Source organism: Neofelis nebulosa, chromosome 4 (assembly GCF_028018385.1).
Source record: "Neofelis nebulosa isolate mNeoNeb1 chromosome 4, mNeoNeb1.pri, whole genome shotgun sequence".
Taxonomy (NCBI): Eukaryota; Metazoa; Chordata; class Mammalia; order Carnivora; family Felidae; genus Neofelis; species Neofelis nebulosa.
Genome location: NC_080785.1, coordinates 144,182,784 through 144,199,517, shown reverse-complemented (window position 1 = coordinate 144,199,517; position 16,734 = coordinate 144,182,784). Strand labels below are relative to the sequence as shown.

Below are 16,734 nucleotides of genomic sequence, written 5' to 3'. Positions count from 1 at the left end.
TGACTTCACTTCTAATCTAAGCTCTGTGTCTCCCAGCAGTTGGCCTCGGATTAGAAATGGCGGTGAGAAAAGAAGCAAGAGTCTTCTTGCAATCTGTCACCTATTTCACAAATTAAGCCACCAATTCTAAGGATGTTCTTAATGAAATGGTCATAATAAGTTACATTCTAATATTATTAAATATATTTTAATATTAATGGTTTTGGATGTTTCTGATTACTTTCAAAATGGAAAATATCTCTTGATTTAGTTGATTATAAAATAATATAATTTTTTCAAACGATGTATGACATTATGAAGTTAGAAAGTAAATATCTGCCATGACCCTACCTTCAGATATGATCATGAGTATCTCTGTTGTAGATCCTTCTAGACTTCAATAAATATGCACAACTGAAAATTCATAGCTAAATGTATAGCCATTTTCAATCTTAATGGGGTCATATTATGCACTGTTCTTTAGCAACCTTTATTTTTACTTAATAGTAAGGAATATATCTTGAATGTTTTCCATTCCATAATGAACAATGCTGCAATGAACATCCTTATAATACTATGTGAAGTCTTTTTTCCTTAGAAGTACTAGAAGTAGATACGCACATTTAAATGTTTGGTATGTATTACCACAAACAGTATAGCCAACAGCATAACATTATAAAAAAATAATCATATGCCCAGGGAATTTATAATCTAACTAAAGAAATCAGATACATATATACACATAGAATATAAAATAGAACATGATTAATTACAAAATCATATGACACAGAGAAGCTGCAATAAAAAGGAGCAGCATGATGGAGAAATGAAGACTTTGTTAGAGGTATTGGGGCTTAAGCTGCATCTTAATGAATAGGCCAAGTAGGATGGTCATTGAGTTTAGCAAAATATCAACTCAAGCAAAGAGTTAGAGGTCGTAGTGAGCTGGCATGTCTCAGCCCTGTAAAGAGGCTAGCCTGACTGAAACAGAGCTCATGTGTGAATTAATGCAGAGACCAAATTATAGCTAAATCCTGGGATATAAAACTTGGCTGAGGCCTTGTGGAGAACGGGGAAATGACCATCTCTGTAAATGCTATTCAAATGCACGCCATAGAACACACAGATGTGCCATTAGAGATAAGGATCTAATTGCCGGTCATCTTTAATAACATTGGTGGGCTTATAATTAGGATTTTTGAGAGCAATTTGTTGAAAACAGGGCTTGAGATATCTTCATTGGATCAGGCAGCACAGCACTTGCAAATAACCCCAAAACTTGGTATAACTATTGCTCAGGCAACCTAACTAGTGTTTTTATATAAGAGAGCCATTTCCTTTCATCATCTTCAAACAATGTCCACATTGTCCTGGAACTTTGCTATATTTGTTGCAGTTCTCTGCATACTTTAGCAAAGCTTGCTTCATTTTTGTTTCTAGTTGGCCAGTGGACAGCCTTGACAAAAGCCCCAGCCCTCTGCACAGCAGACACGATCCACATTATAATTTAATATGAGCCACGTGTAATAACCAGCATTCCATTTTGAAGTGGAGTGGTGAAGAAGTAAGAGAGGCAGTGACCTCAGTTAATTTTAAAAGTATTTTGCATATCAGTAGATTTAGAGCTCTCAAAGCCTAAGGTGGTTTTATTGATATAGTTGTAATGAGATTCTACTTTTATTTTTTTTCTTGGTAGAAAACCAGGCAAGAGCAAAGGAATCTGATTTGTCGGATACTCTGAGTCCAAGCAAGGAAAAGAGTAGTGACGACACTACAGGTGAGTTGTAACGACACTACAGGTGAGTTGTAACGTAGTATTTGCAAATCTACAGATATTATTATCACTGTCTGAGCAGTTTAGGTATGCAGGTTAATGTGAGTGGAGATTTCAAAGTTTGTGTTTGGGGGAAAAGGCAGTCTCCTTCCGTTTGTGGAGATACTCCCTTGAACCTTGGATATATTGTTAAAATTACTTTCACCTATCCAAATATAATACCTGTATAAATTTCACTTACTTATTTTGATAGTGATAGCTTGATGATAGAGCTGATTACTGTTTGTAATTATCTTTCCCCCCCTGCAGACGCCCAAATGGATGAGCAAGACCTAAATGAACCTCTTGCTAAAGTGTCCCTATTAAAAGGTACTTTAACATGTTTTTATAACATTTTAAATCAGAGCATCAGATTTACCAAAAAATTGCATGTCTTATGTGAAGTCTTAAGTTTAGTTAAAAGATTAAGATAGGTTCTCTAAAGTAGCAGGAACTAAAATTTAAAATGTTGGTGTTGGTGCCGATGCTTCAAATGAAAATACTTCAATTGTAAAATAATTTGGATCAATCAAGGTTATGAAGGGCAGAGTGGTAAATGGTAGGAATATGAAATGCAGCTGTGTTTTTTTTGTGTTTACCTTTATATTGCTGAGAGAAGCTCATTACCACCTTTAACATAAATTAGAAAGAGAAGAAAATATTAATGTTCTTGAAAGAATTACCTGTTTTCTCTGTTGTCATATGGTAACAGTTGTAAATTTCCTCATTTTCTGGCCCTCATCCTCCAGTAAACATCCCCAGGTTCTTAGGACAGTCTTCTAGAAATTTTAGGTAGGCCTAAGATAAGCACTGCATGTAATAAACTTTCACTCATATCACTTCTAAATGAGAACTACATTTATTTCTTGATATTTACTTATTTAGACTGATAATAATAGTAAATAAGTCAACATTTATCGAAGTGTTTTTAAAATAAAGTGCTTTGGGTGGCCTACTGATAAGTTTGTGATTGTCACCATATAGTGTCTTTTATATTGCCTTTTGTATACAGGATAAGTTGACATATAAGTTCAGCCCACTGGACTAACCGTAGGCAACTGTCTGGAATGAGCAAAAACAGCCTGTGGAAGTTTCTCTGTGTAGAGATGCTTATGCTTCTGGCTGGCTTTTAAGGAATCTCTTAGTCCAGACCCTGGGTTTTGGATTATATAAGGAAGCCTTAGTTTCACCCTATATGACCCTGCTGCTGGCCTAGTTGTCAGTGATAGGAATTAACAAAGAGATTACCCAGATTCTTTTAGAGATCCTTAATCTGGGCATCCTGGCCTTCTCTCTTCTTCCCCCTGGATAGTAAAGCTCGCATCACTCTTTGAGGTACCTCTGACTGAATTCCATTACTAAGGGAAGCTCTGAGGATTACTGGCCCAGGCAGCACAATTGTCAACCTTTCAGTACAATCATAGTTTCCAGTACTTTTCTGGCACTCTTACTGATCTGCACTCTTCCCAGGTGACCTTTGGTGTTGGTGAGGCATGCTTTTTTTTCTAGCGTTGTAGTAATAAGTCTGAGTTAATGTTTGCATAGTCTAGAAGTCTCATCTTGGAGCATTTCTGATTCTTCTCAGAAATGCAATACTGTTGCTGTGTAAACTGTTACTGATGCTCAAAAACTGCCGGAACCCCTGGGCCTTTGTGGGAACATAGAGAAACAAGAGTAATGAGCACCTGTCATACAAAAGTAGCTGTTTTACGGTCTTTTTTACTATAGAAATCTCCCAGAAATCTTTTCAGCAGCCAAGTGCAGATTGATTTATAAGTAACAATTATGCTTGTGTTAATTATATTCAACTGTTACTAGTGCTCTTGTGATTTTATGTGTCAGTCTGTTTTATATTTTACTTTTATCCTGTTGCCTACCACAATGCCAGATGTTCAGTTATTTGTTGATTGAATTAACAATAGACCTCTTACATCAAAGTTATAAAACCATAGAGCGTTAGGAAAGTGACACACTCTACCTAAGAAGTTGAGTCAGAGAGCTCTGGGTTCAGTCCCAGCTCCGCCATTTATTTGTAATTTGTCCTTAGGCAAATTGCTTACCCGCTTTGTGCTTCAGTTTTTTTCGTTTGTCAAATTGAAATTTATTGTGAGGATTAAATGATATAATGCATGTAGATCACTCACCATGGTGCTGGGAACATAACCTGTTAAGCATCATGATGAAGACACTGCTAATAATGATGTTGGTGATTGACAAAAGCAGACCTATGTGTTAAAGAGTAACTTTTCATTAATTGAATAAGATTATGGGGTTTAAAAACTATTATTTCCTACTATATCTTTTAGGGGAAGCAGTTAGTGGTGATAAGCCTAAATGGTTGTTTTTCCATTGTTTCTCTTTTGTAAGACTTGTATAATTTCTTGAAAATAATATATCCACTGGCACCTATTAGAAGCACTTGGGTTATGGTTGATTGTATGTGGTTATGCTTTGTAATCTCTATGATTAGGTTTAGTGGGCTGACGGAACTTTTCTCTTAAATGAAAAATATCAATTATTAAGCCATAGGGTTAACCTTGAGAGTTGTACAAAGTAGTACAAAGTAGTTGTCCTTTTTTTTCCTCATTGAACCCCTGCGCTTGACTTTTTGAACCGCTGTTCTTGTTTTTGTTTCTTTTCAAATTTTTTTTAATGTTTATTCATTTTTGAGAGACAGAGTACAAGTGGGGGGTGGGGGGCAGAGACAGTGGGAGACATAGAATCTGAAGCAGGCTCTAGGCTCTGAGCTGTCAGCACAGAGCCCAATGCGGGGCTTGAACCCACAAACCGTGAGATCATGACCTGAGCTGAAGTCAGACGCTTAACTGACTGAGCCGCCCAGGCACCCCTGAACCACTGTTTTTAAATTTTATTCTTTCCCTTCTAAAAAAAAAAAAAAGGCCAATCTTGATTTAGAATTATAATGTGCTACCTTTCGTGTTAATCACCTAGTATGAGGAAGAGAATGAAATAGATCAAATATTCACCATGAGATATAAATAAAATGAGGATAGCAGTAGTGCCTTTTTCCTGAAAATTTATTTTCAACCAATTTATGACATTTTTGAGGGAGAAATAAAGATGTGACTTGAACCACAAGTTTCTATATGTTTAATCATTTCCCCAAAAAAGGTAAAAAGAAAACCAGAATTCAGTCTAAGTAGTATCTAATGCAAGTTTGCTCTATATAAAGAACTATGCCAGGGACTTCAGTGGTTTTAAACTCTGATAAGAGTGTCCTTGGGGTTTGAGGAGTTTCTAGTCCAATTGGTGATAGGAGAGGTATAGATGATAAGCTGCTTCCTGGTGGTTGTTTAAGGACAGAGAAAGAAAGAATGGGCAGTTTTTTTGTTCCTTTTTGTTTATCTTGGAAGATGGGCAGGAAAGGCAATTTGAGCCTCATGAAGGAAGTATCATTTGAGATGGTCCTGAAAGTGTGTCATACACATATGGCCTGTTCAGTGACAAAAACTGAGTCCTGAATCTGGTTGGGATTCTAGATCCAACTGCCAACTTGCAGGATGTGTAAAGAACTAGGGACATTACCTAAATGAGGTGCTGGGGATACAACAGCGAAATCCAGAATGTGGAGAATTTTCTAGGACACACAAAAGTAAATTGCAAGGTTTGTGGATAAAAAGGAAAGGAGGATTGGGAAGCCTATGAATTAAAAGAGATATAAGAGATATGTCAACTAAATGCAGTGTGTGAACCTTGTTTGGAACTTCATACAATCCAACTCAAAAAGAATTTGAGACAGTGGGAAAACTTTAATACTGACTAGATACTTGATATTAAGGAATTGCTTGTTATTTGCAGTGTGGTAATAGCATTACAGTTATTTATTTTTTTGTTTTTCTTTTAGAGATCTTTTTTGTTTTTCTTACCTTTCTTATCTATCGAGATACAGATTTTTTTAAGCGGATATGATTATAAGAGGAGAAGATCGAGATACCTTCTTAGACAAAGGGAATATTAGAAACCACAAGCTAGATAATTTGGGTTGGGTTTGACAAGTACAATTAAAGTTTGTTCACATAATCATTTGAGTGTTTTGTAGATTGCAGTGATTCTTTTGGCAGAATTCTATAGCTTCTAAGTGCAGAAATGATATGATGAGACCTGTATTTTGGGGCGATTTGTTGGATGAACTGGAATAGGTAGAGGCTGGAGGTAAGGCAACCAGTTAGGAGGCTTAGGTAATCATTGAGAGTATGAACTAGAATTCCTGCTGTGAAAATTTAAACAAAGAACAAAATCCAGTTTGGGTCCCTGTTCTTGTCTTTATCATCTTTCCTTCAGTAATCTTACCTTGAATCTGTAGTCCTAAGGAACTGAATACGAGAGATAAATGGAAGTTAGAAAGAATTCCAGCATTTGACCCTGAGTTACTAAAAGGACAGTAGTGTTATTAACAAGAATATTATGTCTGGAAGAAGAGACGTCCTGTGAGGAAAGTGATGGTTTAAGTTTGAAACATCACTTCCTGTTCGCATCATTGAACAGAGAGGGTGACCTGAACATAGATTCTGGTTTGCCTGGAACCATTTATGCCCATGGTCCCAGCACCATTATTAAAAGTGCTTCCTTTCACATTCAGAGGTGCTCCAGTTTTGTATTGTCATCCAAGGAACCAGAAATGCAGTTGGAAGTGCAAGACAGAAAGTAGGGCCAGAAAGTCATTTTCACTTATTTGTGAGATATTTATTGACCCAAGAGATACAGAGATACGACACATGAGGAGGCTGCAGTCTTATGGAGGAAAGAGATATGTTGATAGTATAGTAAATGTTTTAATGGGTGTGGTAGAAACTTTGGAGAGCACAGCTAACTTCCTGGCTAGGGCAGGGTTTGGGTAGAACAGTAGTCAGGATAGGCTCCCTAAATGAGGTGGTTAAAGATAAGTCAGAGTATGCCAAGAAGGGAAAAGGAGCCATGCATTTCTTTAAAATACTGCCTTCATTTACAAGTAGAAATAATGTTTAAAGTCTGAATAACATCTGTCAGAGACAGGGAAGTGTACAAGAACACAAGTGTGATGGAGCACAGGCTATGTGGCACAAATGTGATGAAAGGTAAGACTTGGTCAGAAAAAAGGCAGTAACGTGTTTGGGAATTTTCTGCATAAGAGAATTGGACCATTACAGCAGGGAGAACTTAAGGAGAAAGAAAAGGACAATGGGGAGGATGGAGGAGCCAGCAAAAGAACCAGTTGTCAAGAACCCGGCTGGTCAGAAGGAATGGCAAAGAAGCGAGAACCGACAGTAAAAGGATGCTGCCAAACGTAAATTCATAGTTAGGGTGCCACCTAGGACTATCTCACATGGCTGCACATACTTATGACGGAAAAATGATCTTTCTGCACTGTGATGGTTATTCTCATCAACCAAGCCTTCAACTGCCAGACCTTCCAAAGGGACAGCAGTCGTAGTAGAAAGAGGGCGCATTCACCTGGCCAGCTGCCTCAGCCAGATCACTTCTGTTAGTTGATGAGGTAACTATCATGGCGTTGAGGCTACGTCAGCCTTCAACACACACATGCAAAATAGAACTTGGGAAGAAGTGCTTTGATTTGGCCCTTTTCCACATGATCCGGAGTATCTCAACCATGTTTAAAGCAAAGGTCAGGTTTTAAATCAAACCTCCAGAATTTAAGTTTAAAACCTCTAAGTTAAAACACCAAATTCAGTTGAGGATATCTTGTCTGTATTCTGTGTGCCAGGGCTGATTCATTTCGTGGGTTCTTCTATGGTGTGGATCTCTTTACAGAATTTAGCCTTAGTCTAAGAAAAGCTGGCCCCTAGCCCAGACTACATACACCAGGCAGTTCTAAGGATACACTATTTATGTGAAGGAGAAAACAGATTCTGTTAATCTTTCCACTTTTTCGTGGTTCCTAAAAAACATTTATTTCTGTTTGACTTGCACATCTAAATAAAATGGATTTGGCTTAGAAAGGCTTTCACCTATTTTCATCTAAACACTTTCCACCAGTCCTCATCACAACACTTTCCCCAAGATTGTGAAGTAGCTTCATACAAAAAATCCCTTCCTGTGACAAAAGTAAGGCACTATGAGAGAGGATCCAAGCCATAGTAAACTAATAATGCATTTTCCCACATAACCATATGAAATACAGTGTGCACTTATCAACTTTAGCAGAAAAAGATTTGCTTATTGGTCTTTGATAAAAAAAATTGGCACTTGGTTTTCTGTAAACAGGATCTGTACAGTACTTACTTGACCTGTTTGAATATAGTCTTTGTGTATATCATATTATATTATATTTAATTTGTAAAGATTTTTGATCAGTATCTTCAACTTCTATGATCAAACACTATGTAGAATTTGTACGTGTCCATTATTTGATACATGGCATCTTATTTGCTCTAATTAAAATGCCGATCCTTTTTCCTATGTGGTACAAAGAAATAATTTGCAAATAGTAAATCCCTTGTTAGCACAATTTATTAATGTGTAGATTATATTTAGTTTTCTGAAACATAATTACTTAACATAAAGTCTGTTCCATTGTTTTTAGTTTAAAAAACAAGTATTAGTTTTGTTTCACAACATCACTGATCAAGGGAATTGTTCTGCTGCAGACAAACTGTCTGCTTTAATAGACCTTAAAGATGGATTATATATGATTCTTCATTTATAAAATGAAATAGTTCTCTAGTTATTGTATTAATTCATATATGATTATTATGTTTATTTTTTAAATCTACACATTTTAGATGCAAATCTTTGGTTACCTTGTATATCATTAATCAGATAGTTAAGTGCCCATTGTATGTCTAGCATTGTATTAGATGGAGTATATAGTATTTCCATAGAGTATGGAGCATAAGTGTGAAACATATATGCATTTAACATGTGTTACTAAAAGGAAATCCCTGATAGGAACCCTCTTATTTCTGAAGAAAAAATAAGAGTTGGTTGTTAGGAACGGATGCTAATTAAAGCTAATTTCTGCGATATAACTAAGAAGTTACCATGGAAAGACAATTGGATTAGAGTGAGAATTCTAGTCCTCTCTCTACCACTTCCCAGATGTGTAAGCCATTTCAGATCTCTGGACTTTTATTTCCTCATTTGTAAAATGAAATGAGTAGGTCTCTTCCAAACTTTTATGTATCTATATGGGTTCATGCTCCTTTAAAAAATGAAACTAGGGGTGCCTGGGTGGCTCCGTCGGTTGAGGATTTAAGTCTTGATTTTGGCTCAGGTCATGATCCCAGAACTGTAGGATTGAGCCCCACATTGGACCCTGTGCTGAGTGTGGAGCCTGCTTGGTATTCTTTCTCAGTCTCCCTCTGCCCCTTCCCCATTCCCACACTCTCTCTCTAAAATTAAAAAAAAATTTTTTTAATGAAAGAAAATGCTATTGAACAATTAAGAGAACTTGTAAAGAGCTTATCAGTTTGCTTAGGTTTTACTGTCAAGCTCTTGAAATCAGGCAAGAGACCACTGTGCACTAGGAGTTAGATGTCAGGGGGTTAGATGCAGAAGCTTCAGCCTGGGCTTTAAAGGATGGGCAGGCTTGGAGGAGTAAAAGAGAATGCATGAGCAAAAGTGTGTGAGGAAAGTAGTCATGAGGCAGAGCTACTAAGGAGACTAGTAGGGATTGAGTATATTAGTGACTAGTGGAAAATAAGTAATGACTGGATTGTGGAGAAATTTAGAAGTCAGATAAAGATGTCTGCACTTGATACAAAAGAAAGTCAATATAGGTTCTTGATCTAAGTAAGAGAATTGCTTTAATATCCCCGTGTAGGATAGAATGCAGAAGGGCAGGAAAGGTTAAGGGCAAGAATTTGGACAGAAATGATTGGTGCTTATTCTAAGATTGTAGCATTGGGATTGGTAATTTCACTTATCTTTTTTAATTATGAAAAATTTCAAACACAAGAAAAGTTGAAGAGTACCAAAAACACTCATATATTTATGATTCAACAGTTGTTAGTGTTTTGCCATATTTTCTTTATTTTAATTTTTTTCTTTTTTGTATGTATATGTAGATATGTGTTTTTAGAAATGCTCCTTTTAACTTTTTATTTTAGTAAAGTGTTTTTTAAATTTTAAGTGTATTTATTTATTGAGAGAGAGAGAGAGAGAGAGAGCAAGCATGTGAGTGGAGGAGGGGCAGAGAGAGAGGAAGAGAATCCCAAGTGGGCTCCACACTGTCAGCATGGAGTTCGACATGGGGCTCAGTCTCACAAACCGTGAGATCATGCCCTGAGCCGAAATCAAGACTTAAATGCTTAACCGACGGAGCCACCCAGGCACACCTTAACTTTTTATTTTAATACAGTTTCAGACTTAAAGAAAAGTTATAAGAATAGAACAAAGAATTCCATGTACTCTTCATCCAGATTTCTCCAAATGTTAACATTTCACTGCATTTGCTGTTACCACTTTACAGGATTTGATTTATCCATCTCCTTCCCTCCTCCCTCCACCTTCCTCTCTCTCCCTGACCGATTGAGAGTAGATTGCAGACCTGCTAGCCTTTACTCCTGAATACTCCAGTGTTTATTTCCTGTTTCTCTTACATAGCCACCATGTAACTTTCACAGTTAGGAAAGTAACATGGATATATTACATGATCACATTCACAGACCTTATTCACACACATCTTGTCAGTTGTGTCAATAATGTCTTTTATAAAGAAAAATAATGTCATTATAAGAGAATATCTTGAGTCATACATTGTATTCAGTATCATGTGTCTTTGTTCTCCTTTAATCTGGAACAATTCCTCAGTCTTTGTGTTTTGTGACATTGACATTTTTGAAAAGCACGGTTATTTGTGCAATGTTCCTCAGTAATAACATTGGACATCATATCAAGTGACAACTGATGTTGAATTGTTCTGTCACTGGTGACGTTAACCTTGTATACATATCCTGTTACTTCTCAACTTTTATCTACTTAGTGGTAGCATCTACTGAGGCTTCTTGCCTGAATCAATTATTACTATAATAGTTGCCAAATAGCAATTTCCTAATTCTCATTCCTTCTACATTTGTCAGCTGGCTTTCTAATATAAGGAAGAATTTTCTTCTCTTCCCTTCCCTCCCTCTCTTCCTTCTTTCTTTCCTTCCTTCCTTTACTTATATCATTGTGACATCATGGACTAATGTGTTATTCAGTGGCTTATAACCTCTCTTTGTCATTATTTATTTTGATGCTCACATTGTCCCATGTTTGGCCAGTGGGAGCCCCTTGTATCTTTTCAACAGGAACCAACCGTTCTTCGAACCCTTTCCTGCTTTCTGACCCAAAAGATGTTTTACGTTCATCTTGTACTTTCCTACCCTTAGCAATGAAATCAACAATTTCTCCAAAGAGCTCTAGTTCTCTTTCAGTGGAGAATAGTATTTAGAAACTAAGATCTGAGTATTTGGTGTGTTCATTGCTTCTAGGCCCACTCAGCAGACATTTAAGAAATAGATGTACACATATCCTTATGCCCACACATATGTGTATGTGTATATATACAGCCTCACATACCTGTATTTATTTCTACATCTGCATTTGTCTACACATTCAGATCTATTTGAGTTCATACTCTAATTCGTACCCTACACCACAGGATTAATTTTGTCTTCCCTGTTTCCATATCTTTAATTCTATTCTCCAACAATGAGAAACCTGGCTCTCTTTATCTACAGTATTTATTTGATCACTTTTAGAATATACAAAAAGCAGTTTCAGAGGTACTAATCAGTGCTTCTGTGGAAGAGAAGTCTATGTATAGATTTGTTTGTTCTTGGTTATCAAACTAGTAAGATGGAACAGTAGTTCTCAACGTGGAGCAGTTTTATTCCCAGAGGGACGTTTGGCAATATATGGAAACGTTTGGTTAGTACAACTCAGAAGGAATGCTAGTGGCATCTAATGAATAGGGACCAGGGAAACTACTAAACATCTCACAATTGGCAGCTCTTTCTGCCCATGGATCCTGTCCCTGTGCTTTAATAAAATCACCTTTTTGCACCAAAAAACAAAACAAAAACAAAAACCCATGTCACAATCTACAGGACAGCCTCCTGAATAAAGAATTATTCAGCCCCAAATGTCAAAAGGGCTAAGTTAAAAAAAAAAAAAAAAAAAACACAAACAGTGGCACCTGGTTGGCTCAGTTGGTTGAGCATCTGGCTCTTGATTGCAGCTCAGGTCATGATCTCACAGTTCCTGGGATGGAACCCCACGTTGGGCTGTGGAGCCTGTTTGGAATTCTGTCTCTCCTTCTCTGTCTGCCCCTCCTCCTCCCTCTCTTTCTCTCTTTCTCTCTCTCAAAATAAATAAAATATAACTTAGGGGTGCCAGGGTGGCTCAGTCAGTTAAACATCCAACTTCGGCTCTGGTCATGATCTCACAGTTCCTGAGTTCGAGCCCCATGTTGGGCTTGCTACTGTCAGTGCAGGGCTCACTTCAGATCCTCTGTCTCCCTCTCTCTCTGCCCCTTCCCCACTCTCGTGTGCTCTATCTCTCTCAAATAAACATTTGAAAAACAAATAAATAAACTGGGGCGCCTGGGTGGCTCAGTCAGTTAAGCATCCAACTTCAGCTCAGGTCATGATCTCATAGTTCGTGGGTTTGAGCCCCATATCGGGCTCTGTGCTGACAGCTTGGAGCCTGGAACCTACTTTGGATTCTTTGTCCCCTTCACTCTCTGCCTCCCCCCATCTCGTGTGTGTGTGTGTGTGTGTATGTGTGTGTGTGCGCACGCGCGCACATGCACACTCTCAAAAATAAATATTAAAAACTTTTTCTTAAGATAAAAAATAAATAAAAATAAAATTTAAACACACACACACAGAGAACTAAGAAATTATCCACTGAAGGATTTTATGTAGTTTTTGGTGTGTTTTTTTGTTTTTTTTTTTGCTAACCCACTTGAAAATAACGTGCAGGCGTCATGACACATCCCTCCTAAATACTCCTGACAATAACGACACTGTCCTACGTAATGACAAATCCAGAGATGGGCAGCTGGGACTTTTGCAGACTCTAAAGTGTGGTGTTAGAAGAGAAATTTTGTAGTTGCTGTGACAGTGCTCCTGCCAACTGGAAAATCTCTCTCTGTTTACATGCCTCCCTCTTTACCAAGAGACCATTTGAAGGAGGAATTGATAGGTTGACTAGAATAAATGAAACCAAGCTCAAAATTACTTTTCCCTGCAGGAAAAAGTAGGATATAGTCTAGGAGTATGAAAATATGGGTATGTAACATCTAAGACCAGCTGTAATCATATTGTAAACTTTTATTTTTAGCTTTTTTTTTTTTTAAGATTTTATTTTTAAGTAATCTCTATACCCAACCTGGGGCTCAAACTTACAACCCCGATGCTTTACCAACCAAGCCAGCTAGGTGCCCCTCTTGGCTCTTTTTTTAGTAGTTATGCCTGAGCTACTTGTAAGCCAAAGTAATAGTCAAATAGAACGCACTAGAAGAATATGGTCTAACTGATAATATACTTATTTCAGGCAGTGTTCAATAGCAGAAAATTTTGGGGCACCTGGGTGACTCAGTCAGTTAAAGCATCCAACTCTTGATTTCAGCTCAGGTTATGATCCCAGGATCGTGAGATTGAGCCCTGTTTCGGGTTCTGCTCTGACAGCACAGAGCCTGCTTGGGATTCTCTCTCTGCTCCTCTTCGTTCACACTCATGTGCTTTCTCTCTCTCTCTGTCTCTATCTCTGTCTCTGCTCTCTCTCTCTCTCTCTCTCTCTCTCTCTCTCTCTCTCTCTCACACACACACACACACACACACACACAAACAAATAAATAAACTTTAAAAAAATTGCAAAAAATTTTAATACGGTAAAAGATGAACAGAGTGACGAGAGGAAAGACATTAAAGGATGGGGCATATTTGAGACGTAATGCTGGATCTAATTTATTTTGATAAGATCATTTAGATCACATCTCATTTAATTATTGAGCAGGTATTTGTTGTGTGTGTAGCATTGGGGAAATACTGGTGACAAAGTGAGAATGGTGGAGATTTCTTATTATGTTTCCCACAACTGGGGAAATAATGCTAAAATACTTTTTCTTGAAGAAAAGTTTGTTTTTGTTTTCCATTTCCAGTTCCAAGTGAAATTTTACTGACTTGTTATCAAGCAATTTCAAAATAAAGAAGACTGGCATTATGCCCATCTTACTGAATGTCAAGCCTTACATGAGCTCTACATGAGTGAAATGTATAACTTAGTATATATTAATATGTTTTATAATACCATTGCTATGAATTACTAATATATATTTGACTGTACTTGTGTTCTTTGTCCAGGGCAAAATGACTAAAATGCTTAATATAATTTGCTTCTAAATTTTACTTAACTTAGTTGTGCTATGTTCTTTAACTGTGCATGTCTAAACATGAAAGAGATGGCTAATATGTGGATGTAGAGGTTATAGTGTGATACTGACTCTTGCTTTTAAAATAAACATATTTTTGTCAGATGACTTGCAGGGCGCACAGTCAGAAATTGAGGCAAAACAAGAAATTCAGCATCTGCGCAAGGAATTGATTGAAGCCCAGGAACTAGCTAGAGCAAGTAAACAAAAATGCTTTGAACTTCAAGGTGAGATCAAGATTACTTTGATTCTTTAGGGGACGTGGAAGCAATGTGATATCACTGAATCCAGAGGCGTGGTATCTTGTTCCAGACCCACAGCGTTATTGGATATGTGATCTTGGAACATTCACTTACCCTCCCTGAACTGGTATTTCAGATCAATAAAGTGGGGAGAGGCCCCGTTGCTCTACTTCGTTCACATTGTTGATGTGAAGATCAAGAAGGATCTGTACCAATAAAAGATCTTAACAGTTGATTATATATTAAGTACAACAAAAGGAAAAAACATCATGTATTTCACTTTCAAAGTTTTAGTTACACCTAATGTTGGCTCCTCAATAGAAGATGAGGGAAGTTTACATTCCCTGTGATTTTATAGCGTATTCTTCAGTAAATGGGAGGAACCAGGCAAGATAAAAGTATAGAATCTCTCGCTGTGTCCCGACCACTTTCTTTTCTAGTAGTTTACTTATCCATAGTGTCATAGGCCGGTGGAGTCATAACTGTTATTCTCCAAAGCTTACATTTCCGTATCTTTCGCAATAACTACCTAGTTGCAGTCACTAGTATCTTAGAAAGTCTTAGCAAAACAAAGAGAAAATAAGTGGCCTGTGGAGTCCTCGTTGTTCTCTAAGATGGCCTTCCTGATCTGGAGGAAGATTCACATCCCCAGGAGGAACTCAGAACTTTCTGTTAGTCAGTACTTACTTACCAAGTGCTTGATGGTAAACATAAGGGTTTTAAGTCTGTTTTTAAAACTTAAGCTCAAAAATGCTGATTAACAACTAGCAAGAATGCTTCTCATGTAAAAAATAGCACATATTATCTTGTTGAGACAAGGTCTAGAAAACTCTGCTATTCAATTGAATAGATTTATTACTACTCTTTTGTGCTCCTAAAATCTTTAAACTATCTAACAGCTAATACTGATAATACTTACTCCTTAGCTTTTGTTTCCTTCTTAGAAACAAAATTTAATTTCTTAGAAATTTCCAGCTGCTCAATTCTGAATACTTCCATTAACTCACAAAATTAGATATACTGTATTTTATTTTTAGCTCTTTTGGAAGAAGAAAGAAAAGCCTATCGAAATCAAGTTGAGGAGTCCAGTAAACAAATACAGGTTCTTCAAGGTATGGAACATCTCAGGGCTATTGGGGATTATTATGGTTTGTTTGTAGTGATTCAAAAGGAATGGAAAGTAAGAATTGGGAGGATTCCCATTTTTCATGTCTTTGGTTTGTCCCTAGAATCTGAGACTATAATTAGACCTCTGGGTAGGCTTTTTTTTTTTTTTTTTTTTTTTTTTTTTTTTAAGAAGATACAAGAGAAGATCCCCTAGTACTCCAATAGTAGATACTTCGATTGGGAAGAACATAGGTGAAGACATGGGTTTGGCAAAACTGTCACTTTCAGGGTTATGTAGTGAGTTACTACACAGGGGGCCTTTGGACAGGACACCAATTTGAACTGCTCTGTGCATCAGCACTTCTAGCTTGATGACATCATTTCTAATACACATAACACACTTGCATTACAACAAAAATTATATATCACATGGAAGAGCACAATGATCCCTGCCCTGCCTTCATTGGTAGAAGCTGTTCTTCATACCCACCATTTTGCTTTCTCTTTGTGTGGGCTATCCAGAAATGACCAGAAAGATCCCTGCCTGCCAAAGGTTTTCTTCTAACCAGAGTTCCTGGTACTGTTAGGTTCTAATTGTGAGAGCCCTAGGAGAAACCTTTCTTTCCCATCCTATTGTAAAATTCCTGAAGCAAAATTAATTTGTCTTCACTGTCAAAGAAAGAACTAATGTTATTTTAAAGTTTTAGTTTGAGATGTAGGGTCAGAAGAAATTAAATAGTCAAGCAATCTCAGTTCAGAAAAAAAAGGAAATCATTGTCTGAGGCCTGTGATATTTGCCCTAAAATATCCCTGAGAAAAAGCAGTCTTCTGGGTTTTATTTTTGAGTGGGAATTTGAGTTATTTAAAAATTTTTTTATTATGGTCAAGTTAGAATTTCTGGGATAGATTGTATATTTTTTTGAATAGAAAATTCTTTAAGCTCATTATAATTTAATGTTTTTATCCATTAGCTTATATAAATCTGATTTCAATCTATATTTCCATTCTGTACTGTATATGGGCAATTTTCCCTAAAGATTCTATAACTAGGGCTGCCTTTTGGCTTAAAGTTGTCTTACCTAGTCATCATTGAGTGCCCCCTAGTGCCAGTATGTGTATTTCATGACTTCATCCGTAAGCGTATGGTCCTGTTCATCTCTGGCCATTATGTCTTTTCAGATTTTGAACCTGTTAACCTCTCAATGCTTCCTGCAAAC

General features: G+C 37.1%; 1 protein-coding gene across 35 annotated transcripts in view; it reads left to right on the top strand.

Moving 5' to 3' along the window:
• SLMAP (sarcolemma associated protein) overlaps positions 1-16,734 on the top strand; it is a 147,352-nt gene that overhangs the window by 115,256 nt on the left and 15,362 nt on the right. For 24 of the 35 annotated variants that reach the window (XM_058726442.1, XM_058726443.1, XM_058726432.1 and 21 more), the window contains 4 exons: positions 1,676-1,756; positions 2,063-2,122; positions 14,273-14,395; positions 15,448-15,522. In XM_058726442.1, coding sequence (XP_058582425.1) covers positions 1,676-1,756; positions 2,063-2,122; positions 14,273-14,395; positions 15,448-15,522 — 339 coding nt within the window. Of the gene's footprint in view, positions 1-1,524; positions 1,544-1,675; positions 1,757-2,062; positions 2,123-14,272; positions 14,396-15,447; positions 15,523-16,734 lie in introns of those variants that run through there. The other 11 variants (XM_058726451.1, XM_058726452.1, XM_058726447.1 and 8 more) reach the window with 2 other exon arrangements.